The 27921-nt window shown below is 33.2% G+C and overlaps 3 protein-coding genes across 5 annotated transcripts; 1 reads left to right on the top strand and 2 right to left on the bottom strand.

Annotated features, from left to right (window-relative positions):
• Nucleotides 1-1334: 1334 nt before the first annotated feature.
• On the top strand, nt 1335-14992 carry LOC110937455 (probable WRKY transcription factor 14). Its single transcript, XM_022179877.2, has 3 exons — nt 1335-2136; nt 5151-5291; nt 14377-14992. Exons 1-3 carry the CDS (start codon nt 1625-1627, stop codon nt 14870-14872), a joined length of 1149 nt encoding a protein of 382 aa, XP_022035569.1. The 5' UTR covers nt 1335-1624; the 3' UTR covers nt 14873-14992.
• A 1420-nt stretch (nt 14993-16412) lies between these two features.
• On the bottom strand, nt 16413-20506 carry LOC110937457 (coatomer subunit epsilon-1). Its single transcript, XM_022179878.2, has 7 exons — nt 20241-20506; nt 20061-20150; nt 18573-18724; nt 18313-18448; nt 18080-18235; nt 17593-17672; nt 16413-16734 (listed from the first exon to the last, which is right to left on the bottom strand). Exons 1-7 carry the CDS (start codon nt 20403-20405, stop codon nt 16641-16643), a joined length of 873 nt encoding a protein of 290 aa, XP_022035570.1. The 5' UTR covers nt 20406-20506; the 3' UTR covers nt 16413-16640.
• Nucleotides 20507-23233: 2727 nt separating this feature from the next.
• LOC110937458 (BTB/POZ domain-containing protein At1g30440) lies at nt 23234-27646 on the bottom strand. 3 transcript variants are annotated; one of them, XM_035988636.1, is made up of 5 exons: nt 27343-27535; nt 27020-27083; nt 25886-25955; nt 24383-25597; nt 23234-23928 (listed from the first exon to the last, which is right to left on the bottom strand). In XM_035988636.1, the coding sequence occupies exons 2-5, from the start codon at nt 27076-27078 to the stop codon at nt 23362-23364; spliced, it is 1911 nt and encodes a 636-aa protein (XP_035844529.1). In that variant the 5' UTR covers nt 27079-27083; nt 27343-27535; the 3' UTR covers nt 23234-23361. The 3 variants fall into 3 exon arrangements, with proteins under 3 accessions (XP_035844529.1, XP_022035571.1, XP_035844530.1); XM_022179879.2 differs by having other exon boundaries at nt 27020-27646; XM_035988637.1 differs by lacking the exons at nt 25886-25955; nt 27343-27535 and having other exon boundaries at nt 27020-27244.
• Nucleotides 27647-27921: the final 275 nt, after the last annotated feature.

Raw genomic sequence — 27921 nt, forward strand, 5'->3', positions numbered from 1 at the left:
AGACTGAAAACCATTCGAAACTAGATTTAAACCTTAATTGAGTGTAATAGTCAATTTAAATTTACCAAGACATGTAATTAATTATCCTTTAAACTTTATATTAAATTGTAAATTAACTATTTATTAGCACCAAAAGATGAATAAAGAAATAATAAAGAAAGTGAACAGTGGCGAATCTTGAGATTTTCGACCACAGGAGGCGGAAGTTACCGGACCTAAAATTTCTGTAAAACTGGAGGGTTGAAGAAACAGTGATCTAATTAAGGTATTAATTAGGTGGGTTTATGTTCCTATCATAGAGGTTAATCTTCTTTTAGATATTTGAGCTCCGACTGGTTAATCAACCTGCAAAACAGAACACCGTTACTCGTTAAGAGGGGAATGTGGGGGTTTCCCTCTTAACCGGGCTCCGGCGTGAGAATAAGCGACTGCTTTAAGAGTAATTAAGTAGTTAAGAGTAAGAGCCGAGAGAATAGAATCCATAACCTGAGGAATGAAGGTCTCTATTTATAGCCGGAGAGGTGTAAGAGGTTGTGGGCTGATGGGCCTTGGGCCAGAAACAGACAACAACGAATATGCTCTTTGCCTCGCTGGCCTCGACTGCTTAGTGGCTTCTAGATGCTCGTCGGCGCTGGCGCACCTTGATTGGAGCCACGTGTCATTGTTGTCGGCCTTGTTGTCCTTCTGTCATCAGCAGACAAGTGGAGATCGTGGGACAGTTGTCCCCGTCTCTTGATTGGTGCCATGTAGGCGTCCTTGTGTACTTATCGTCAGAAGATCGTGGCGCACGATTGAACAGAGCCTGCTGGACGCTCATTGGCTCTTTTTGCTGCCACTTGTACCCTGTGTACCTCTGTAGGTAACAGCGCGTCTTCCTATGGAGAGGATTTTGTTTGATGGCAACTAACCCGCGCGGGGCTAGTGTGCTCACTTATACCATTGTTTTTATGCTAAGTGTTGCTATCTGAGTTTATTATGTGCTCTTCCTCGCGCGGGGTAAGTTATAATGTGGCGTGAGTTGCGCGAGGTTGTGTTATCAAGTTGTTATGTTAAGGAGTATGGTCTCACGTGCAACCTGTTATGAGGTTTGCGCGACTTTTTGGGACCATACCCCTTCAAGGGTCGAAAATATATATACCCAAAAGTTTCTATACGAAAACTACATACACTTTACTATGAGCGAAAAGTTCGAGGGATCAGCCGTCTCCTCTCGCCCTTTAAAAGCTTCGCTCATTAAAGTGAACATAATCTTTGATGTATATTACAAAAGTATAAAATAATAGCATCACATATCTCAGTCAGATCATTTTCCCATTTAAAAATTCCCATTAACTAATCATCAATCTAATATACAAACCCTTTTTAATCTTCCTTCTCTTTGCGTATGGAATAGAACTGTCATATGTATGAAAAGTCAGCGACTTTCTCTCTTTCTACTTTCATCCATTTCTTACAAACCCTAAAAAATCTGTCATTTTCACCACCCTCCAACACCTCATCTCCACATATAAACCAACCCATCAAGTTCATCCTCAAAATTCAGTTATTGTTGGTGCAGAAAAAGTGAAAAAATATCCGGTAGTCAACCCAAGTCTTTCTTGAAGTTGTTCTTGATCTTTAGACTATGGAGAGCAATTTTCATGGTGATTTAGCAGATATATTCCGGCCAGGAAGCGTCAACTCGGGCGATCCACCGGGTGTTTCGGAATGGCAATACTTTGATCAATCTGATCAAGAAACACAAATGATCCAAAAGTCAACAAGAAACCATGATGTTATTATGGATCATCATCAGGGTTTTGGTCAACCCTTTACTAGTCTTCTTGCAGATCCACTCATTCTTGATCAACCAACATCATCAACTCCTCCATGCTTCTTTGGAACAACAAGTTTGAATGAAAATCATAAACAATCTCCAGCAGCAGGAAGAATACAATTAGGGTTTGATGATAATAATAACAATAATAATAATCATAATCATAATATGTTCTCAAAGATGCTGCAGATTTCATCAAAGAGTGAAATCATCACATCTTCTTCTAATAATTCTTCTTCTTCATCTAAACGAAGTTTGCTGGAAGCTTCCACCACCTCCTTACAGATCTCATCACCGAGAAATCCGGCCATCAAGAGAAGGTAAATATTTATCAACCTGGACACCTTGCACATATATTACTTAATTATTTCTTATTGGAAACTGCTTCTATATATATAAATAGTATAATAATATTAATATATATGCATATTGCTTCATAAATACAATTACCTCGTTTTTACAACCTCTGTGATATTTTTTAAATCTATAGATACTAATTAATCGATATTCTTTGTATTGAACGTGTCTCTATGTACAAGTCTAGCATATTATACATGAATTATATACAATATATATACATTTTGCTTTGGATGGAAGTCTAATTAAGTGAAATTAATTAATTAACACACCCATAATACATGATTTACGCATTAAACGCATCAGATCGAATAAATACGTAGTGTAGAAGTGTTAATTTGACGAGTTTTGAGCATATATAATCGTATTTAATTGATGATATTACTTTGACATAATCCTATTGCAGAACTGCTAATTTTATTACCGAGTAGAAGTGTTAATTTACCGAGTTTTCGAGCATATATCATCGTATTTATTTGATGATATTACCTTGACTTAATCCTATTGTAGAAGTGCTAATTTAATTACCGAGTAGAAGTGTTAATTTACCGAGTTTTCAGCACATATAATCGTATTTATTTGACATAATATTGTAGAAGTGTTAATTTAATTACCGTGTTTTCGAGCATAATCGTATTTATTTGATGATATTATTTTGACATAATCATATTAATTATTTAAAATCATTTTGAGCATAATCATATTTATTTGATATTGTTTTGAGCATAATCATATTTATTTGATATTGATTGAAGCTTTTTAAAACGAAATTGTATTATGATTTTATTTTCTAATAGGTTTAAATAAAATTTCAAAAGATTCTGTGCAGTACATTTTATGTATTGTGTTATTTTATGACAATATTATATTGATTTGATATTTTATTTCAGTGAGTTTATTTTCTGCCTAATATTTTTTTTGTTTAATCTTCTTCATTTCATTAAATTATTTATAATATAACTTTGGCATTTCATCATTAATCTTCCTAATTTCATTAAATTATTTACAATATAACTTTGTCATTTCATCATTAATGACTAAAAAACAGATCGTGGGGATGATACTCTTTTAAGTTATTCTTAATTACAAGTGTCATTATTTTATTTTATTTGTTTAGTTTAGACTAGAGTTATAGATGCACAAGAGACAAATCCATGTGGATCTATATATTTGATAGGTAGACATTTACTCTATATCATAGAGTTGTATCATTTAAAATTATTTTTTAGAGTAAATGACATGGATATGAAGTTTGTAACAAATCAAAATTTAACATTTAATCTTAACTTAGAAAAATAACATATATGATCTTAACTATTTAATCATCGGACTCATTTAATTTTTACAGTATTAACTAAAGAAAATGTTTATATTTAACCCAACCCATGTCCTAAACCACGGAAAAAGTCAAGAATGTTGTATTGTGAAAGATATATGTGTGTATTTACTTTAGGTTTGCATAAGTTGTTATTTGATGACATTTGCCCTTATATATTTCATCTCTAGACAGGAGTTTATTTATATATTTCATCTCTAGACAGGAGTTTATTTATATATTTCATCTCTAGACAGGAGTTTATTAAAGTACATTATTAACATTTCGGTTTGATCCGTTGGTTAGAAATTGTTGACTTTCATCTATTTGATTATTTTTCATCTGTTTTGTCTTTTTACTATTATATTAAATATAAGTAAGGAACTTAAGTGTCATTCTGATGTTTGATGAATCTAAACCAAATTCTTTTTGGCACAAACTAAGACTAGCATAGCATGCTTGTCGATTTTGATCGAAATCGATCAAATATCAAACTAGTTAATTAAAGACCGAAGACTAATTGGCACCAAAACCCTAATATAGACTTATCAAGGACCTTCTATATATTTAACTAAAAATAAGATCCTTTAGTTCTTTATGTTATTTTATAATAAAACATCAATAACTGTTTTGTTATAAAAACTATTTGTATATCTTTTAGTTTGAAATTAAACCCGAGAGGCTCAAACAATGGTTAAAACATAGGGTGTTAGCTCAAATTCCCCATTTCATTTTCTCTGTCTAATTATATTAGTTTCACTTGTACAGAATACTTATACTTTATAATAGTTATCCAATATTATTCTGATTCTATAATGATATATAAATTTAATATATATGATATATATACAAAGTGAAATCATATATATCTACTTGTGTGTGAGTTCAATAGATTATTGTTATGGTATAATTAATTGCTTGAAAACCACATTTAACAATATAAAATAGTTATGAATCAAAGTTAATGTCAGTAACTTCGTTTAAATGTTTTTACTATTAGAAACTTAATTTAAAAGTATAATGACATGTATTCATACTTTTTCTCCATCATAGTGTTCTCAAATTATTTTATCATGCTTTATAAATGTTATATACTAGTATTAGCAACTTAAAATAAAAGTAAAATGACATGTATTCATACTTTTTCTCGATCATAGTCTTCTCAAATCGTTTTATTATGCTTTATAAACGTTAAATGTTAATTTGAAACAATGTGATTTGAAGTTGAATAGTTGTTAATATGTCATATCATGATTGAACATGAGATAACTGTCTCCAAACAGGACTCCCACATAAAATGGAATTTTGCAGATTTAGTAACCTTTTTTTGTTACATTTTCATTATTATTATCATTATATTTTCAATGATGAATTTATTTTTAGGGACTTTTAATTTCCTTTTATATTTAACTATGTAAATATACGATTAGACATTTGATTTGATTTATAGTAGTGTCTAATTGACCCTCAAATATGGATTAGACATTTGATTTGATCTAAAGTAGTGTCTAATTGACCCTCAAGATTTTGTTTTTGAACCTTACGAAGGTTACATTGTTGAGAGCCTAATCTGTTAATAACACATGTGCGTTAGTATATATGATAACTCGGTAGATCCAATTTGAGGGATGTCGCTAAATCTTACCATGGTTAAATGAGCAGGAAGAGTCAGGCAAAGAAAGTGGTGTGCATACCGGCACCAACACCAGTAAATAGTAGACCCACGGGTGAAGTAGTTCCGTCGGATCTTTGGGCATGGAGAAAATATGGTCAAAAGCCTATCAAAGGTTCCCCTTATCCAAGGTATATTCTCTAATCCACTCTTCTATTTAAATTATTGTGAACCAAAGTATGTGTTGATTAAACTTTTTTAATTTTAGCGAGAGTTAAATATAAAAAAAAAACATGTATAACTATCAAAGCTCTCTTTAATTAGCTTTTTAAGTTATTTTTAACATAAAATGTTAATTGACTCTTCATCAAGCATAGTAATTAAAATTATGTTTGCCATTTCACATGTTTTACACTACAAACTAGAGGACCTTCATCGACGAAAAAGTCGTTGGTGGTAAAGGTACATAGGTAAATAGGGAGTGGGTAAGCGATCGCTAACAGACTTTACCTAGGGATCACCGACCAACACTAGTCAAGGTTAGATAACCGTGGCAATATCATCAAGTTACTACCGACATGTGTATATGGGAAGGTTCATTACAAGAATGGTTATCGTGCCAAGTGTAGGAGAAGATATGGACCATTGATCAATCAATCCAATAGTTGGAGATTAGATGGTCCCTAACACTGTGTTCCAGAGTTTACTAACGGAAGGAAAGGAAAGGAAACAAAAAGAAAGTAAAAATATTTTGTGTTCCAGAGTTTCATTTAAGGAAGGAAAAGAAAGGAAATGACGGGAAAGCTAGGCTAAATTCTTTAATTTTTCTTTCCTTCCGATTTAGGAGGAAACGGTGGGAAAGTCATCTTTTATTTTCCTTTCTCGTCCTTTCCTTTCTCACTTTTGCTTTCTTTTCTTATCCCTCGTTAAGTTAACTCGGGAACAGAGCGTAAATCTAGAAATCCCACAACACAAACAAGTGAAACAAGTGGGGAAAAGACAAAATGTAGTAATATCAACTATTGTTGACTTTTTAACCCACTACCTCACAATTTTTAAATGGCTATAACTTTTTTCATACGATAATATTTTTTTTAAATACACAATATTAACGAGTATTTTATTCTCTTTTGTTTGAATAGGCTACTGCCATAGTTTTGTCTTTAATTTAAGAAAATTACAAGCTACATGAATATATGTTATTACATAACGTTACGTAATCCGTAGTATGCACTATATTTAGTAACAAGTAGAACGTTACGTGATTATGTACCAGTACGTAATTGGATAAGACTACGTGACATTTATTATTACATGATTACGTGATACTGAATACCCACTATGTAATTACGTGATTTTCATTTATAATATCATGTGCATACCTACTAAGTGATTACGTAATTGCCAGCGCCGGCACTAGCATAAGCAAAAACAAGCTAGGGCTTTGGGGCACCAAATTTTTAGGGCCTCGTTTGGGGAAAAAATAGGTAAAATGTTTATGTTATAATAGTTTTGATTAGCATGGCAGGTAATATGATTCTAGTCATCTGGTAAAATTTTATGGTTTTCCTGTTTAGATTTCGATTCGAATCTAAGCAGTCGCAAGTTTTTTCTCTAGTTTTTTGAATTATTAGTCATTTGCATTTAAAGCGGCCCTAACTTCTTAAAACCCCTTTCTTCAAAACCCATCTACTAAAACTTTGAAGATCATATCAAAATTCATTATATTTTAGCTAAAAGCTTTTGTTTTGTCATCTATTTAGTTTCACTAACAAATTCTTGAATATTTAGTCCCATGTTGGCTACTATTATACCAGTGCATTCATTATTTTGACAAATACTAATATCCTTAGTATTGACATACAGTTTTGTGGTTTTTGATTTTAAAGAAAAATAATTAAAAAATGTATTAAAATGTATCAAATATTAGAGAATGTATATATGTAGTCGATTAAACCTATAATCCTCGAAACCTATAACATATTTAGGTTAAGTGATTTGAATAAAGTAAATTTAAAAGTCTCTAAATACCTCTAAGCTTCTTCATATTTAGTAATACTGAACAAAGATATACCCTACTTTTTCGTGCTTTTCTTTTGCTACAAGTTTGCTACTATAGTATTTTTATTTGAAAGAAAAAAACACTTGGCTTATAAATTCATTAGATGTTATATAAGTTCTATATAGTTTCATGATTTAGAGAGAACGGTGAGAACGATTTTGGTGGTGACATGTGGCATTGATGTTAAATTACACTAAGGGGTAATATTGTCAAAAAACTCACTCACATGAACTGGGTGTTCAAATAAAACGCCAAAAAAACACCCAATTCAGAAAAACGCAATGAAAATACTCAATTAAAACGCCATAAAAACTCAAAAAAGCTATTGTTATGCACGCACAAAAAAGCTATTTTTTGAGCTATAATTTACAACAGCGCAAAAAACCTTTTTTTTAGCCATATAGCTCAAAAAATGTGCGTGTAAGTTTATTTGTGCTGATTTTTGGGCGGTTTATGTGTCTAACCGCCTAAATTAATGTTTTTTGAGCTCAGAAAAATCATAATTTGGACTAGTGTAAAAACGCCCTAAAACACCCAGTTCAGAAAAACGTCATGAAAAACTCAGTTGAAAACGCCATAAAACACTCAGTTTAGAAAAACGCCATGAAAATACCTAGTTAAAACGCCATAAAAACACCTAGTTCAGAAAAACGCCATGAAAATACCTAGTCTAAAACGCCATAAAACACTTAGTTCAGAAAAACGCCATAAAACCCAGTTAATTTTTTTCGAAAAGTATATCAATAGTATACTCGTTGGAAAGATAAAAAAACGTTGAGTTTTATGGTGTAATTTTTTTCGAAAAATAATCACGTATAAAAAATTTATTGTCGTTTAAATATGATGGGGGAAAATGGCATGTGATTAGCATGTGCACCTTTGTTTGGAGCTTCCTATTTTACCCCTCCTGGTAGTTCCAAGGCCCCTATTATTTACAAAAATGTCACCGCATCAATCTCAGCCACAAACCACTAAGATCTTGTGACTGAGAATTGTTCTCACCGTCCTCACACTTTGAGACGTTCTCTCCTGATCCTATTCCATTTTATATATATGTTTATTCTTAGTAATTTCCACGTTAAATAAAAACCAAAAGTTTGAATCCAAAAAAATAAAACTCAAAAAGGTCCCAAATTTTTTGTATCGCTTTGGACCTCCAAAATGGTTGAGCCGGCTTTGGGGTAGTTGCATATTCGTACTTAATCACGTAACGTTACAAAATTGTGTAATGCTATACTATGTATATGAATAAAATGTATATTACATACATGTACCATAATCTGGTGACATTATACCAGACACATAACATTATACAAAAAACACGTAATCACATAGCTTGTAAAAAATAAAAAAACTATAGTAATAGCTTACTCAAATTAAAGGGAATAAGATGTTCGTTTTAAATGGTATAATTATTTTAAAATATTAACATATGAAAAAGTTATGAGTGTTTAAAAACTGTAGGGGAAGTGGATTTACAAGTTCTTCTTATAATACATTTGGCTGAGAAACCTTCCTATATTAGTTCTTATAACACATTTAGCTGAGAAACCTTCCTACACTTCCCACACTTTCAACCTCTGGTTCAATAAGTGTAAAGGGTATTAGAGTTTAAATGAAAAGGGTATTAGAGTTGCATTAGTTAGGTTAAGGGGTGTGGATCCCCTTCCACCACCTTCACCTCATCACCTTCCCCTTCAATCAACACCTTCCAATCACCACACTCAACAAACAACACATCGGGGCAGACAGAGAGAATCTACCATCGACGCCGAAGAAACCGGGGGGTTCATCGGGGGCGAAGGCCACGTCGGCTCCCCGGCCTTTCCCCCTTCCTACACCCCTTAGACTGTGGGGTATGGGGCTTGGGTTGGGGCGTGGGTTGGCTGAAAACGCCCAAGCCACCACCCCGAGTGGGCTTGGGTTGGGGCGTGGCCCAAGGGGCGGGAGTTTAAAGTCGGGCGTGGGGCGGGCTAGCGATCCTATGTGGCCGACTCCTATTGCTTGTTGGCCATGTCATAGCGGGGCATTTAAAATTTAAAATGTAACCGTTTGGCCAAGCCAAGCGGTCACCCCAACCCAACAGTCAACATCACTATAAATATAACCCCCAACCCCACCGGCTACCCCAACCCAAACAATCTTGTTGGCTGTCCACCGCTACTCCAACCAAAACCCACTTGATCGAACCCGCTACCCCAACCACTTGATCGATGGCCTCTTGGACACACGAAGAAGAGCTAGCTCTCGTCACGAGCGTCGTTGACGCAATGAAGGGGCGACAACCCGGTCAAACGCGATATTGGCCGGAAGCCTTTGCAAGCTATTGACATAACGTCAGACACGACCGGCACAACTTAAACGCGTGCCAACATAAATGGCGCGAGCTACGGCCGAAGTTTGATCGTTTCAAAGCCTACTACGAAGCCGTTCCGAGCGGTGAGTTAAGCCACGAGAACCGGGTGGCGGTGGCGAACATTGAGTTTCGGAGCAAGGAGCGAAAGCCGTTCGACAAGCTCGCGCTTTTTGAAATTTACCTAACGCTCTAGTTTTTTTATTTTGTAATCGTTTTTAGGTTTTTTTTGTAATTTTTAGGAATTATGTGATTTTTAAGAATATAATAAAATTTTAGGCCTTTTTGTTTAATGTTGTGTGTATTTTTTTTAATAAACTGCCAAGCCACGCGGTTCACCCACGCCCCGCCATACCCCACGGAGACATCACTCACCGGTAGGGGGACTCGAACTCCACATGTCAACTCATGCCTCCAATCCCCGCCTCACCATACCCATGTCTTAGCATTATATTTTCCATGCAATTAATGCTAATGAACCATCCTACACATTTCCATTTTCTTCCTATAGATTAGGAATCTATTCATACACAACTTCAATTAGAATGATTTAATCCTACACATCTTCAATTTCTTCCTTACACATTTTCAATTTGAATGATATAATCATATACACATTTGCAGTTTATTCCTACACATCTTCAATTTGAATGAAAAAAAAAATCCTACACATCTTTAGTTTTAATGATATAATCATACACATTGCAATATTTTTCTACACATCTTCAATTTGAACGATTTAATCCTACATAGTTGCATTCTGAATCGCTCATTTATTTCAATCACAAAATTTTAAATTTAGAGAAGATGTAGTGGAGATGAAGAGAGAACAATTTTAGAAAAGAAAAAAAAAAAGAGAAAATTTGAGAGAGATATGAGAGAAAATTAGGTTTAAAATAAACAACGTTATAAAATAATTGAGATTAAATACGCATTGCATTCTTATCTCATTTAATTAGTTTATAAATTTTCATATAATTAGAATAGATTAGGGTATCACACATGTTAAACAATTTTTATTTAATAATATTAATTTTTAATAACATTTCATATAATTCTTAAAATTTATTGTTCATTAGAAATTAACACGTGAAATCGAATATTTAATATCCGAAAGAGACGGTAAAGTCAAATTTTAGATGGCTTACAAAGCTAACACGTGACTTCCATTATATAAAATATGTCACATGTGATAATAAAATGAATATATTTTGAACTTACCCCATTGAAAATTTTATTATAACTACCATATAATTATTTGTACATAAATGTTATAAATTGAATGCATACCATATAATTTTGAACACGTATAATTTTATATATTAATAAGAAAATAATTATATCTTTAAAAGCATGCGTGTTGCACGGGTTAAATATAACATAATCGGTTAACACATATAGTCGTCAAGATATGTATTTAAAAAATGAACTTTGATGTACTTTTACTTATTAGAACATTTAATTTGGTTTTTTTTTTATTTATTATTATGTTCAATTGTTAAATAAAAATTTCAAACCAAACGGTTGTTCTTTTTTGAATCAATACCATTGGATTGTGAAAGTTTTGCAATTACATAATGAACTCAACCTTTTATTATAAAATATTATAGATTATAGATTATAGATTATTAGAGTATTAGAGTATTAACATAAATTATTTTGTTATAAGTTATTATTCACTTATATTTATTAAAAATACATAAATTCAAGAAAAAAAACAATTAAACATCCCCTAAAAACAAATTCAACTGAAAAATACAAATACATGAAAAAAAAATACAAACTCCACCCACTATTATACGTATTGAATTTATATATATATATATATATATATATATATATATATATATACGGTAGGGATCCTAAGAGAAGTTCACTCTATTTGAGAAACTTGAGAAGCATTCTGGACCACACATTTTTCCTAAGCTTTTCGTAATATACATATATGTATAGTTTAAAATTGACTATATACGTATGTGTATAATTCAAGATTTGACAATATACATATACGTATATAGTCAATTTTAAACTATACATTTGTGTATATTACGAAAAGCTTAGGGACAATGTGTGGTTCAGAATGCTTCTCAAATTTCTCAATTAGCCTAGTACTTCTCATACAATCCTAACCCTATATATATATATTCTATCAAAAATAAATATAAAAAAAACAAAAGGGTAAACAATTAAGATCAACCCATATAGTGTCGTGTGCCTTTTATATAGTTTCTTTTATTATATAGTATAGATTTATAACACAGCTAATAAAAGTCATTGATCATGGTCTAATGGTTGAGATGGAATTTGACTTATTTGTGATTGATCATCAGAGGATTACCGATATATATATATGCATGTACATACACATATATATATATATACACACGTGTGGTTTGAAGTATCCGTCAGTAAGTTTTTTAGCTGGAAATACATTTATTTAGTAGTGTTGGGATGTATATAATAATTTTATTACATGTACAACCTTAATAAAAACAAAGTGAATTACGTAAGTTGTTCAATCTATTAGTTTTATAATTATAATAACGATAATAAAACACTTAGATTTGTACTACATGTAGTGACACATACTATGTGCATTGGCGAAGCTTCCCCCCCTCCCCCCTCCCCCTAAATTTTCCGAAACCGGGGGGCGGAAACGTATATACCTAAAAAATTTCTATACGAAAGTACTATTCATAACACTACGCATCAAAAAGTTCGGAGAGTCGGACGCCCCCTCGGAACATAACTAAGCTGCGCCACTGACTATGTGCATAGATAGGTAGAAAAGCGGTATATGCACGATGTGTGAACTAATGTTAACTAGTCAAATCCCCCGTGCGTTGCGACGGGTATTTAAATGGAATCGGTTTGATTTATTACGGTATCAGTTCAGTATCAGCACTCGTATAACAACCAAACAACAAAACAAAAAAAAAATCATAATATGACCAAAATGATATCAGCACGTGTTTTACATTTTGTGAAAATGGTAAAAACGAATAATACTATCAGTTCCAATGTTATTTGGTTGGAATTGGGTCAGCCTATACAACAGTAGAGATGTTGGGAAAACCATAAGAACTAATATAGGTAATGATGTTGTTCGAACAATATCGCTTTGATTCGTTATAGTAAAAAAAATTGTATTTCAACCACTCGTTTGAAAAAGTCTTTTATCAAAACTTGATAAAAAAAATAAAGACGTTGTAACAAGCTTTGTAACAATTAAATATATAACATAGATGTAATATAAATAATTTTTAAAGGAATATGTATGTGTTTTAAAAGATTTTTAATAGAATATAATTTTAGTAAGATCTAAATGTTAAGCATAAAACTTGAGTCACTGATTTAATGTTGATAAAAAAAATAAGATAAAAAAAGTAATCATAGATGTAATATAAATAATTTTTAAAGGAATATGTATGTGTTTTAAAAAATTTTTAATAGAATATAATTTTAGTAAGATCTAAAAGATTTTAAAAAAGTAATCTTCAAGAATTGAACTTTGTGATGAAAGTAAGGTAAGTTACAACAAAAGGACACAATTTCATTCAACAACTGTTCATAAAGCTGGCCTAATAATATATATAAAACTAATAATATATATATAAAATATTACTACTAGTTTTTGTAATTATCTAAGATATTTTTAAAGGAATAGATTTTTTATCATTGTTTTTTTTTTTTTTTTTTTTGCCTAACAACTAATATACGAGAAATATTGAAAAAGATAGCAACTTGTTACATGTACAATTTTGATAGAGGTGGTATAATGTTATTAAAAAGTAAAATTATTTTCATATCTTTAGTCAAATTTATATCCATATTTTTAATACAGTATAATCACTTGATGCATTTTCTATCGTTAAAAAAGTTATATTACTCATCATATCTTTAAAAAAAATCACAAAATTCTTGATCTTAAGTTTAACAAAAAGTTATTTCACTTTTAGCAAATTCAAATATAGAAGCTACTTATCTTTACACAATGCAGATTCTTGTTAGTGACTTGGATCAATGTTTTCTTTTTTATAAAATTATATGATTTAGAGTTAACTGTAATTTTCGTCTCTGTGATTTGTTCAGACATTTCAGACTAATTTTCAAAATTGCACCATTTTCCTCCCTGGCATACTGGAAACGTGTCATTTCAGTCCAAAAAAACTAACCCTAGTTAGAATAACCCAGTTAGCTCAGGGGTAAAATGGTCATTTTACATAGTTTTTTATTTTCATTTTTTTCATTCTACCTATGAAGTTTATTTTAAAACCTGAAGTCTAAAAAATGAAAACAAAAACTCTGTAAAATGACTATTTTACCCCTGAGCTAGCTGAGTTATTCTAACTGGGGTTAGTTTTTTTGACTAAATGGCACGTTCCAGTATGTCAGGGAGAAAAATGATGCAATTTTGAAAATTGGCTTGAAATGGTAAAAGTGAACAAACCACGGGGACGAAAATGACAGTTAACTCTATGATTTATAACACATTAAAAATAAAATTAGCTATAATTGTATTAATTTTGTTAGGGGTAGAGCGTTGGTATGGAAAAACAGAAAATGACTCCTATGCATATGCCTAAAATGCATATTGACTTTGAGACTAAGACAATGACAAACATCAAAGGAAAATAATGATGACAGAGATAATGTTTTCGTTGTGTGTTAAATTATTTACATTTTTAAATAATACATGTGTTACATGTTATAGGTCACTTACTTAAATTTTTTCCATATGTTAAACTTTTAAAATTTATACATTCATATTCATATAAGATACAAATTTATTATAGGAATTCTTATTCAAATTTCCACATTTTTTATGGTGAAATAAGCATTCTTTGTGATAATTTTTCAGAGGGTACTACAGATGTAGTAGTTCAAAGGGTTGTTCAGCAAGAAAACAAGTGGAAAGAAGCCGAACTGACCCCAACATGTTGGTGATCACCTACACTTCTGAACACAACCATCCATGGCCAACACAAAGAAATGCCCTTGCTGGCTCCACTAGAGCCCCACAACCACCAAAGACCGCCACCGAAACCACAGAACAGCAACAACAGCAGCAACAGCAACAACCGCAAAAAGAAAGCATAGAAGATGAAGGATCAGCCTTACTAGGAGGTGGTGGGATCCAAGTGAAAGATGAATTACAAGTATTGGAAGGAAGTTTTCCTCAAGGTTACCGGCCAGAGTTGCCCGGCTCTGGCGGTCAACCGGATGATTTTTTTTCGGGTTTAGGAGAGATTGAAGTTGATCCCATAAGCATGTTGTTGAACCATGGTTTCTTGGGTGGTGGTGATGATGATGAAGAAGCAGAAAATTATAACAAGGATTTGGATCCTTTCAGTTAAAATTAGTTATCCAACTAAAGATTAATTTGTCTAAAAGAAATATAATTTATTTGCTTGGTGTTTGTATTATCTGAGTAAAATATATTTTTTATTTTATTTTATTAAATTGATTGGCTGATCTTAGTTTTTCATTTAACTGAAAAAAACAATATTTTATTTTTTAATTTTATTTTATATGATACTGAGCCATGCTAAGATGCATTAAAGTCCAAATTACTAGATTTTCTTTTGGTGTTGGCAAGAATGTTGAATGTCAGTTAATTAGATTTTGACTAAGATTTTCTTTTACAAATCTTTTTTATTTTCGAAATTCACAAGTACACATATACAAATTTAGGGACTCTGATATACAAATATTGAGTTGAGGATTTTTTTTTTTTTTTTCGTGTACCTTTTTTACACGTCTGGGATTTTTAATATACCAAATTACTTTGGTTTTGTATGATATTAACTATTAATCCTTGTTTTTATTTAACATATTGATGTTTATTAGTAACAAAAAAAATCAAAAAAAAATAATTTATATTAACATTAAAAAACAATACAATACCTTTGATTAAAAAAAAAACAGTATATAAGCAATAGCTTTCTATGTTTGAATATAAACTTATAAAAATCATAAATATTTTATGTGTGTGTATTTTGGGACATAAAAACAGTGAAAAGATAAGGGAGCCCCACTCCCACATATCGGTTTGAGGGGAATAACGTAAGTGGGGTGTTGATGAGACTGAAAGTTTTGAGGAACAGTTGATGCAAAAGGTCATCAAAAAGTTTGTGTTAAATGCAACTCACTTGTATAAATCACTCATACAATTGTTAGATCGCTAAAACATGTAAGGTGAACTTTTATTAACTAACTCGAGTTTGTCAGTATCGACTTTTTGACCAATTCATGCTTGAACATAATAACGATCTACAAATATATAACAAGCTAAACGCGCTCTCATAAAGACGCTAAAAATAGCCAATGATGGTTGCATTAATCATTGTTCATTGTTAGACTTATCTAAAAAAGATATTTAACTTTTGGTCAATTTTTGTTGTGATCTTTTATATAATTGTTGGCTTTTGTTATAGAATTTAGCTTCTATATATGTTTTGACAAAAGTTTGGTTTATTATCTTATTAATATTCGAGCTTTTCCACTCGAGCTCGTGATTGCTTCACAGAGCGTCGTTGAGTGGCCAGGTTGAGCTGAGCTAAGAGTCAAAAATGTTAAGACATGTCTGAGCTAGAACTCGGCTCGACTAGTTTACAGCTTTAAAACAGGAAGAAAGATAACCAAACATGACAAGCGACGTGAACAAGGCTCGATCTGGGTTGAGCCAGAGCCCACTATAAATCGAGCCTAGCCAGATTTCAGACAAAGCCCAATCAAGGTTAGAAAATGGATCTGATTTGGGCCATATAATCCCAACTGAGCCCAATATTCACACGGTATTCTCCAATTTAGTTTTAAACATTACATAGGGAAAAAATCAAAAAATTTAAACATGTATAACTGGTGTGACATTCTCAACTCTTACAATAACTCTTATAGTCTTATAATGTTTTTAATTAAAAAATTGAGTAGAAACTTGATTGTCGAAATTAAAAAAATTGAGTAGAAACTTGATTGTCGAAAGCACAACGCTATTATAGACTGAACACATAATCTGCTAAATGTGAGGGTTTCAATAGTCAAGTACTAATACCCTTAACACTAAAAACAATGATCAAGACTCGAAAAGCTGGAAAGAACAGTACCATTAGTCATTTGCATTGCTCAACCAACTGTTTGCATCGCTCTATCGAAATTTTCTTCTGCGGTTAATCCCCGTTTGACCAGCATGTGTTCTGGGTCTGACAGTTTCAGTTGACTGCAAAACAAACAGGTTATCATACGTTCAGAACCAAACAGGTATTTTACAGGTCAGGTCCAGTCAAATTTAGAAAAAAGAAAACAAAATAATTAATATTTGCATATGATTACAAAATATATATCATTACAATAAACATTTTCTTTTTTTTCCATAATGACTTAGAAGGTTTCATGCATTTCACCTGCTCAATCTGTTTTCTTTTCAGCATAATCTTTCAACCCATTAGAGATTAAAAAAGAAACCCAAATCAATCCATTTATTTTCTTACTAACAAGCCTTTGCTGGAATCAGAATGACGAGTCAAGAGAATTTAGCCTTTTTTTAAATGATTTTATAATCTATATATCCATTATCCTCATTTCTGATCTACAAGTCAAGAATTCAAGTCATAGAAACAGTCTGTTCATAAAACCGTAAGGGAAAGACGAAAAAACTAGAGCTTGTTTTTCTCAAACTTGCACCATCTTGTTTCAAATTGTTCCTCGTGTATTTAGGGACCAATAAACTACCCACATTTAAATTAATATGCGACTTGGATCCAAGTTTACATTTCGAAGAGTAATATCGTTATGCTGATATAGTTAGTAATGTGGAATGCTAGGGTCAAATTAAATCAGTTAGAATTCCATCTGTTCGGTTCTTGTTTTTGGTTCAGCAATAATAATAATTTCTGTAATTTTCTCTCAAATTTCTGTTTCTGTTTAGGAGCGATTTCATAACAATTGAAGATGCAGGACAGATAGTTTCTATTGTATACTTTCTACTAATAAACAAGAAAGTCCATTTCAATCAAATAGCAACAATCTTTGAACACAGCATGGTATTGATATCAGTGAAGTAGTGTGATTTTCATACCTTAAAAACCGTGCAGAAGGTTTCCCAAGATGAAGACAGCATACAACCAGATTAGCCAGTGTTTCTCTGTCCTTTGCATCCTATATTTAGGCATCAAAATATTATATTAAGGTTGGCTAACGGATCAAAACAAGTTCGGCTTGATAGATGTCATTTTTAGTACCAGTCAAAAGAGGAAGAGACAGGTCGGGTTGACCCGTAGACACATCGACAATTTAAAAGTAGTTATACCAGATTACCAAAAGAATATTTGAAGAACAATTATCTAAATTTAAATTAGACGACTCAAGAGGTTGTATTGTATGCATTAACAATAGAGTTCGGATAATCCTCAACCCAGTCTACCCATTTTATTTGTTCTCCTTTCAGTTAATTTCTTTTCATTTGAACTGTTCTTGAGATAAAATACAACCAAAATCTACTCATTCATAAGTATACGGATCGAAATTTCCACGACTAATATATAAAGTTGGTTAAAAATATTTACCTTGTTTAGTGCTTCTAGTAAAAACGACTCAGCTTCATCAAAATTGCCCATGTGCATGCAGCATACAGCTTTTCCATTAAGTATCAGACTAGTCATCTGGTACTTCTCAGAGAAGTCCTGGAATATGAGATACGCTTCCTGTATCTTCGAACCACCCTAATTCACCAAACAGATTCGAGAATTAATAATAGATTAAATTACATATAAAATGACCTAAAGAGAAGAACATATACCACAGCTAAGTTAAGCCATGCAGTTGCAAGCTGAGTCAGCGTGTGATCCTCATCAATCTGTTGCATAACTCTCAACTGCTTCTCAGCATAATCTGATCTGTTCATCTTTAGGAAAATGTGGACGTTCAAGGCGTATCTGGAAAGAACATAATGCATGAGGTCTAGGGTATTTGCTATATAGAATGTATCGTTTATGACGGGAATGTCAACAAACTAAATTATAATGTGTAATTTTAGTAAAAGGGAAAGTAAAACTCAACAGTTCCATAGTCCCCCCAGCATTTGTGTATTTAAGAGCCTCATTGTAGTCCTGCTCATGCATGAATATTGTCCCAGCAATAAGCCTGAGTATTGGATTGTTCCCAATGGCTGCATCACCCAACCACTCCTTTATACTTGAAATTGCGCTTTCCTGTCAAACATAAAAACTAGATAATAATACTACTTATAATCCGTTTACACTAAAACCATCTATGCTCATCCTCATTAACAATACATCTGATACCTTCAACTTTATAATCAACTCCAAATCTCAAATATAATGTTTTTATATCATCAATGTTGCAGTTTATGAAAATATAACCTATTTGATAGACATCAAACTTAACACAATGATTCCTCAAACCAAAATTACTGCAGTACAGTTCATGAGTAAGCACGGAATCAAGAAAAAACAAAGCAGGTGGTATAGGGCACTTAGTGGTACCAGCTCTAAAGAACGAAGAACTATATCCTATGCAGTTAATATCGGTGATATATCGGTTATACCGGTTATATCGGTCATAACGGTCCCTTAGTAAAATATTGGTGTCAAATATCGGTCAAAATATCGGTACCGATATTGACCGATATATCACCGATATTTAACTGATATAACCGATATATCACTGATATATCACTGAATTATTGGTGTTAAATTGCTATATATATAAATTCTGCATTATATTAAAATTACCGATATCCCAGCGATATTTCACCGAGATAACCTATATTTCAAATATCGGTCCTTGACCGATATCCGATATTTTACCGCATTAACTGCATAGACTATATCAATTGTATCCATTACCAAAACAAATAAGTTCCTCCATTCACAAATATGAAACTGGTTTTAAGCTCTAAAGAACGAAGAATCATTTTCAAAATCAATATATTTATTAGAATTAAATTAATGACTATACCAATCATATAAAAGTAACTAAATAGAACACAATCTGTTTTAAGTTTGTAACATAATGCATATCAAGTTATCAACCACAATTTTGAAGTCACAAGTGTTTTCAAGTGTGAATGGTGAGGTTTTGCAACAAAATCAACAGGCAACCCAAAATTGTTACTCCTCCCAACAAAATTGGAACTGTTACTTGACTATACACAAAGAATAATCCATTTCTCAGATAGTTAAGCAAATCTTAAATTACATATCATATAAAATACCATGCATCACATCACATTTTAAGAGTAAAACCAAGGAACCATCTAGGCTTAAATCGATAATGACAGATTGTAACTTCTAAATAAAACTTTCACCAAAAGATATGCTACAATTTTCATGAGACAGAACTACATTTCACAATTTCAGTGACATTCTAAATATGAATTCTCCTTTCATTTCACAGTAATACAATACATTCCCTCATTTCATAACCTAACTTTCAACAAACGTCACAACCATAATAAAACCTCAAAAAGCACATTTCACAACTTCTATCAAAACATCTAACAAGATCAATCATAAATAATCTCACCTTATTATCAGGACTGAAGAGATACAACGCGAGCAGTTTCACGGCCTGAAGAGGCGTTGCCGCAGACGAATCCACTTCGTTAATCACAAGCTATCGAAGATCAAATCAATTAATTATATACGAAATGAGATCAGCAACAATTGAGTGAACGAGTGAATAAAATACAACGAAATCACATACCTGATAGCTTCCTAGGGCGATGTAGGATCTGTACACGAGGCAATCGCGTTCGATTGCATCGTCTTCTGATAGGTTTGGAATGTCGCTGTTGTTAATGGCGGCTTGATATGCTCCTAAGTAGAAGTTGTTTCGAAGATTGAACAACACGTCTGGTGCCATCGCCATGGTTAATCGGATCTAGATCGTAGATATTATTAACAGATCCAAGAGAGAAAACGCCAGGAAGAAGATGTCTGTTCTTCAGCAGTTCAGGAACAACGAGTTGTAGGGGTTAAATTTTGTTATTTTTCACAACTGGTCAGAACTGACCGAACCGGAATCGAACTGCATTTTGACGATTCCGGTTCAGTTCAGAACCGGGCTAAGGGACTGTTTGGCTAAGCTTATTTTAGTGACTTATTTACTTATTTACTTTTTGAAAAGTTAAAAGGTGTTTGGGTTAGCTTATTATGTGAGAGGAATAAGTAAATAAGTCATTCCATTATGACTTATTTGCTTTTCAAATAAGCAAATAAGTAAATAAGTCATTCCAATAAGCTTAGCCAAACAGTCCCTAAACGGTTCTCGATAAAACCAGTTGTCAATTAAATCCTAAAACTAACAACAAAAATAATCAAACTCTTTGAAACATACAAAGTTTAAACCACTCAAAATAAAAGTAAAAAAGATAAAAATTTTAAACCATGAAACGAGAATATACAATGTAAAAAAAAAAGTTAACTAAAAAGCTTTTAGTTAACCATCACAAAAACTTTATTCAAAAAAACATTATGTAAAATACAATGTAAAAAAAAGTCAACTAAAAAGCTTTTAGTTAACCATCACAAAAACTTTATTCAAACAAACGTTTTGTAAAAACTATTTTTATATTCTTTATTCCTATAAACATTTTTTAAATATAATATTTAAAGTTCAAATAAATTAATAGGGTTTTTGAATATATATATTTTAAAGTTTAAACCCAAACTACTTCTAGCGGTTCTTTAGACGGACTCGTCGGTTATAACCGGAACTGAACCAAAAAACGTTTTCTCCCAAATTTAAGAACCGGACCCGAAATATAACAATACGGTTCGGATCTGACGATTCCAGTTCGGTTCCTCAGGCGGTTTGGAACCGTAAATTGCTCAGCCTCATCCCAAATACTACCTAATGAGTTAAGCCGTAAACTACACATATCGTCTTTCTTGTATTGTAAAATTTCACCTTTTGTTTTTAACTTTTAAAAACTACATGTACTATTTGCTCAGTTGTCACACTTTGTTTCTTGGGATAGATATCCTTCCATTTTGAGGGAGTTTTCTTTTTTTAGAAACTAGCTTATGACCCGTGTATTAGACGAGTTTGTTTTAGACCAGGAGTTTTCTTTTTTTAGAAATGGCCAGTTAAATAACACAAAACAACATACAAAACGAGTGAACGACGACTACCCAATATTGAACTAGCTTCGAACTAAAGTCAAGAGCAAATGATACACATGATAGTGAGTAGTGACATTCATTTCATGATAAAAGTGTCACAGTCGATCAAAGAATGCTCATAAGTAAATTTCTAAAAGTTAAATACAGTGAGTTCAACACATACAAACTACCTATTTTATATTATTATAAATGGAAATGTTGAATAAAATTTGTGTAAAAGTTCTAATTGGGGATTTGAGGGGTGCTTGAAAAACACCCTCAACTAAACTCGAATCAACTATCCAGAACAAAAAGAAGTATTCTATCCGAATTTAATTTTTTTTTTTTTGAACGGCTAATTTATTAAGTAAACCTCAATTTACAACCCTGAGGTTTGGGGGCAAAATCAATTTAGGCCCCTTTAAGAACCCTTTTGCTATTTACAACCTTAACGTTTAAAAAAGCGCTACATAATACAACCATATGTGAGTTGACTGCTAAGTTTTTGCTAACGGTGGTGTGTGGTATTGGTGTTTTGTCTTTATTTTTATTTGACGTACTCCTAATGTAATTTTGGAGGTCTTCTAGACCTTTGTCGGGAGATGTTTATCTTGTTTTTGTGTTAAAAGATATTTGATTGCTATCCAAAAAAAAAAATAGTTAACAAATGTGGTCGGGTGGATTAAAGAAATTCATAATTCTAAAAGAAAAAATTATGGTTGGGCCCACAATCCCACATGACATGCGTTCATTCATATTCGACTTTCCATAAGAACAAACATTTTCCTTTACGAGTGTCATGTGGCTTGTGTTTCCATAAGAACAAACATTTTCCTTTACGAGTGTCATGTGGCTTGTGTCCGTCACAAAGAAGCACAACCTCTCTCTAGATGTCTAACATTGTAAGCTTCAAAACACTAGGTTGAGCAAAGGGAAATAGAACCTAAAAATTTAACTCAAATATCAAATAATTATTAGAATTAGTTACACGAATAATCACTAATAATCACTATGTAAGGTCAAATTACGGTTTCTGTCTAACTTTTTGAAAATTACGTGCTTGATCATCACTTTTTGCCAACTACTAACATGATTGGTAACTTGTATTAATGTACATAAAAAATTATGGAAAACAAAAATAAAATAAACCACTAAATCCCCCCTCTCGTTTTACCCGTAAGGTGATTCTCATCGTACCCCTCTTCTATGTGTTTTTTCGTTTTACCCACAAGGCGATTCTCATCATAACCCTCTTCTATGTGTTTTTTACCATCCTTCGTCTCAACATCGCTCTCTTCATCGCAACCCTCTTTTTTCGTCACCATCATCATAATTTCACACACAATCGATTGAACAAGAAGCAGCTCAATGAAGAGTTTTGGGAGTATCAATTATTCATTCATCCACGGATTAGAAACCTCAAGGAGATCTCAACTAATTTAACGGACTCTCTCGTTTTACACAAAATTCTCAACTAGTTTAACATCAAAAATTCCAGAGACCTTATTGATGAGAGAGGGGGAGTCTTGGGTTCAAGTCCCACAGATGACATGAAATTAAAGAAATTTGCCGTTAAAAAAAACAAAATGAAAGTAACACAAAAACTAACCAAATATATTTTTTACCTCTTCCTAGAACAGACTTTGACCACACAACATTAAAGTCAAAATAGCTAATAAACATACAAATATTTTTCAAATTTAATATTTTATTTTCCAATTCTACTCATCCCAAGACAAATTTTTCTTGTGCTTATGTTGCTTCCCTCTACCCTTTTCAACCTTCCCACTTGCATTATCTTGCTTGCTAACACTTCCCTCTTGTGCACTACACATTTGAGACTTGAGTCTGAACCCAAACTTCTTCGACACGTTACTCCAAGTACTGCCGCCGCCAGTGCCGCCCTTAACCCGACCCAGTTTTTCAATCTCCTGTTTCATGTCCGAACACTCTTTTTCAAGCTCGGATACCCTCATTCTCATGCTATCCATACCCACTTTCAGAACTTGATTCTCTCTCACAGCCGTGTTCCAACCGCCTTCCTGTGACGCTGCACCCAACCCGCTTCTGAATTGTCGTGACCCGTCTGCGAGATTGTCTGAGACCAAGAAACAACCGGCTATGGAAGTCCGGAGCTGCAACTGCTCAAAGAAAAGAACTTGGACTATGATTCTTAAGGGTAATCTTTCGTTCTGTGCTGCGTGTGTGCACGCTTCTAATGATAGTTTTTGGCAATCCATGAGCCTGCAGAGTTCTTCTCTGTCCGAATCGGCTAGCATTGGATGAGACTGCATTTGTAAAATGAGAATCAGAATTGACCATTATACCCTTCGGAATACCTGTCTCGCAATGTTAACGGAGGGGTAATCCAGTCTTTTACACACTACCTTTCCCTTATGAGAATTGTAAAATTCACTTTTTTATGGAATTTTTTTAACTGAAGTTAATTTTTCGCAATTCGTACGTAATAATTATATCAGTACACAAAAAATTTATGTGAATGGACCATTTTACCCTTAAGCGGTAACTAGGATGGTAAAAGTAGTCTAGGGGTAAAATCGTAATTAGTCCATTCATATGTGTTTCATGTCAACCCAACCCGTTTTCTCACGTGTCGATACTTCCCTCCTATAAATCATTTATTGAAAAATTTAGATTATTTTTGGATCAAAATATTTTTCTAGTCGTATTTGACACAATAACTATTTTAAAAAATAAAATTTGAACTAATCGGTTTGTTACCTTCAAATATATGTCAATTGCACGATACAAGCCATCATCCATCGGTCTAGCATACTCGGGAACAGCCTCAGCAAGAGACATGAATTTTGTAAGCTTTAAATTAACATCAGGTGCAACTTCCGCCAAGTAACCGTCAATTAGCTTAGCCACCATGGTGACAGGTGTCAGAGATGGTGAACCCAACAAGTGTTCATCCTCGATAGAACAAGGAGACGCACCACCTGTTGCTTGATCAATAGCCATAAAATGTTGAACCATCCTCAGCACGCATTCAAAATTATACAACGTTTCCATCGAATAAGAAAAATTCGGCATTAATAAATCTTCAAGGGTTGCCTGATCAAGCTGCATCCCAATTCTTTTTTCCAAATTTGATATGCAAGACGGGCTAGCCCGAAGAATCAAAGCGGTTCGTAAAAGCCCGAATAAAAACTTCGTTGAGACGAGCCCTTTTTGCATCGGAAGTAAACAGTCAATTTCCTCGAGTAAAATCTTTTGGTCTTCTTCCGGTGGCGGATCGATTGCGGTCGGGCCCATCTGAGAACTTTTCCGGCGACTTAACCCTGGTAAATACTTCTTTGCATAATACTCAAGCGAGCCTGCTATGATTTCTTGTTTAATTCCGCGAGCTTCCATTGCCAAAGTCAACTTTTTGTAAAGAGGTAAAGTCAAAGACGAAACGTCATCAAACCACCAATCCGAGCTCAGATTTACAGGACGGGCCCCGGTGCTTATACCATTCCACAACAAACTACCGCCCGGGCTCTGCATGGGCCCACCATGGTCAATCATGGGCCAACCGAACAAATTCGGGTCGGTGCTCGCCTTGACCGCCAACGACTCTATACACCGTTTTGTAATGTTAAGCTCTTCAGCATGAGGGATAATATTTTCATCGCCACATGTTTGGAGGCATTTTAATGAATCTTTCCAATTTTTAAGAACGACTTGATTAAAAAAGATTTCGGTTTGTGAAATTAAGTTGTCCTCGCCATACTGTTCAGTCATTTCTAGATGCTCGGCGGCACAACGGAGGTGTACTACATTTGAGGCGGTGATTTCGTGTTTTACTCCGTAACAGAATTTTGCAACAAGTTCAAATGTTTTGGCCCCGCCCGGAATGTCTTTGAGGTTTATGGTACAATTTGCGTCTCCTTTCTCGGATGCATCTGCTATCAATTTTTCCATAACCCCACTTCTTGAAAGCAAAGGAAACTGAAAACAAAAAATATAAAAAGATAAATAAATAAATAAAAAACTGAACACTCTTGTTTTGCATCTTCTTTTATTCTTAGCCTGTTGACATTGAAAATCAAACTTTCATTGGCTAGAATTTTAATTTCTCTAAACTGATTTCACAATTAAAAAAAAAAAAAAAAACTCTTTTCATGATTTATACACTTAGTCAACTTTCTGATGGTCGTTTGACATCCAAAGTCAAAGTCAAGCTCAAAGTATTACGATTTACGACTAATAAAGAACAGTAGAAACAGTCGAGTTTACCTTATGAAGATGGAAAGACATGTCCTCCACTTCAACAACAATATCGCTTGGAAGACCGGTTGTGCAAAACCTGCAATTACAATCATATTCAAACATTCAAATAACTGCATGAGAAATAAAGCCATATATTCATCCAAAATACATATAAAACCACAAACGCGTCTTGATTATATAAACCCCACAACAACAAGAAAAAGTCATGAATTTTATAGTCATTGACTCATTGGTGTACAAAAAGTCAAAACATCCATGCATTTTTTTTATTTTGAGGTCCAGTGTTGACCTTTAACTTCAACTTCGATATGACTTCTTAAATTCTTGGCTAACATCGCGATAGCCATATCTTATGTGAACAGATATCGTGTTAAACATGATATAGCACCCCATGCGCAAACTTGGAAAATAAAACTTTAATGCAATGGAATTTCTGTTGATAGGAAAGACAAGAACAGAGATGCCCTTTGACTTTTGAGGTCAAAATCGTTACTTTTAAAATTCTACTGATAAAATGGGTTCTTTAAATTCTGGGAAGCACAATCATAGAGCTGAAAGATTATGGTGTAAACTTTAGAAAACAACCCTCAATGCAATCAAGTTCCTGTTGAGATAACAGACCTACCCTTTGACTTATTAGGTCAAACAAATTACTTCTAAGCTTTAACACAAACACAACTTCTTTCCATTTTCAAAAACAAGATGGTAACTTGAAAAGCAACCCTCAATCACTCAATGCAACTAAGGTCCCCTTTGACAGTTTGACTTAAAAAATCCAAATTTGACTTTTGAAGTCAAACACGTTGCTTTTTCCCTCAACATTGATCTGGATCCTCTATGTCACATCAGAAAAACACATGATTTCAAACTTTTTAGGAACAAAACTTTGATGCTAAACTTTGATTTAAAAAAAAAAAAAAAAAAAAAAAAAAAAAAAAAAAAAAAAACTATATTGGATAAAGATAACCACCTAAAATCCACATATCATCAAGAAACTCATAACCACAAAAGTCACAGCATCATACTCCATCATGTTGCATATACACATTACACACACATACACATATACAATTAGTTATATCAATATGTACTCAACAGATCAGAAAGAATAACAAGTTTGACAAAGATTAAAGCACATACCAAGCTTGGCCTTTTTTCTGAAACGCATCTGCTTTGGATCCCAATTTCATACAAGCCATTTTTGCTACTTTCAAAACAAAATCAAACCCTCAAACCACAATGTTCAACTTTAAAGAATCAAGAAACACAAATTGGGCCCTCAAAACCCTAATCTTTCAATCAATCAAAGAAAACCCACATTACAGAATGAAGAAGTGAACAAAAAGATCCTAACCCACTTGAAAATTTTTGAAATTTAGGTCAACCCCTCCACAAACACAAAGAAGAACCACCCACTTGACATTAAACCCACCACAAGATTCCAAAAATGAACCCTAAAATACCTGCAAAAATCAAGGGGTCAATGAGGTGTGCACGTGGTTGGAAGGTTACTGCAAAAACACACAATCAAATATCTCTCTACCCAAAGACCTTTATTTCTGTTTTGTTAAACACTATAAAGGTGGGGTCCTTTTGGGGTAACCTACTCATTATTATTTTCTTGAACTGAGAGAATCTTGGTAAACAACATGGTGTGTGTAATTATGATATGTTTAAACAAATGGAGTAGTTGTAATCCTAATCTGTTTTAAATTTGCTACAGTAACACTTGTGGTGTGTTACTTTTGGTCCAGCTAGGCCATGTGTGGTGCTTTGCTTGCTCATTAATGAAGTTATATTGTATTTATTTGGACCACCCTATGTGTTAAAAATTTGGAACGTATATAGATGTGTGGAGTACAAATTCATTTAACACCATTAGAACCAATGATCTTGTGGTCCAGTAGTGGAAAGTGCTTGAGTTCTCAAATGAGGCTCAGGTTCGATTCCCATTAACTGCAAGTGAGGCGGTGGGTTTACTCACCTTGGTGGGGTTACTGACCGGGGTCACGGGTTCGAGTCTGGCAGTCGGGATTAAGTTT

This window comes from Helianthus annuus, chromosome 4, assembly GCF_002127325.2.
Source record: "Helianthus annuus cultivar XRQ/B chromosome 4, HanXRQr2.0-SUNRISE, whole genome shotgun sequence".
In the NCBI taxonomy this organism is placed as follows: domain Eukaryota; kingdom Viridiplantae; phylum Streptophyta; class Magnoliopsida; order Asterales; family Asteraceae; genus Helianthus; species Helianthus annuus.

Coding starts and splice junctions, on each gene's coding strand:
- LOC110937455 (XM_022179877.2), top strand. CDS start 1,625: ATGGAGAGCAATTTTCATGGTGATTTAGCAGATATATTCCGGCCAGGA. Junction 2,137..5,150: donor AATCCGGCCATCAAGAGAAG/GTAAATATTTAT, acceptor TTAAATGAGCAG/GAAGAGTCAGGCAAAGAAAG. Junction 5,292..14,376: donor AAAGGTTCCCCTTATCCAAG/GTATATTCTCTA, acceptor ATAATTTTTCAG/AGGGTACTACAGATGTAGTA.
- LOC110937457 (XM_022179878.2), bottom strand. CDS start 20,405: ATGGCGATGGCACCAGACGTGTTGTTCAATCTTCGAAACAACTTCTAC. Junction 17,673..18,079: donor TACTAGAAGCACTAAACAAG/GTAAATATTTTT, acceptor GCCTAAATATAG/GATGCAAAGGACAGAGAAAC. Junction 16,735..17,592: donor CCTTCTGCACGGTTTTTAAG/GTATGAAAATCA, acceptor TTTGTTTTGCAG/TCAACTGAAACTGTCAGACC.
- LOC110937458 (XM_022179879.2), bottom strand. CDS start 27,078: ATGGCTTGTATGAAATTGGGATCCAAAGCAGATGCGTTTCAGAAAAAA. Junction 25,598..25,885: donor TGTCTTTCCATCTTCATAAG/GTAAACTCGACT, acceptor TTTTGTTTTCAG/TTTCCTTTGCTTTCAAGAAG. Junction 23,929..24,382: donor CAATTGACATATATTTGAAG/GTAACAAACCGA, acceptor TTACAAATGCAG/TCTCATCCAATGCTAGCCGA.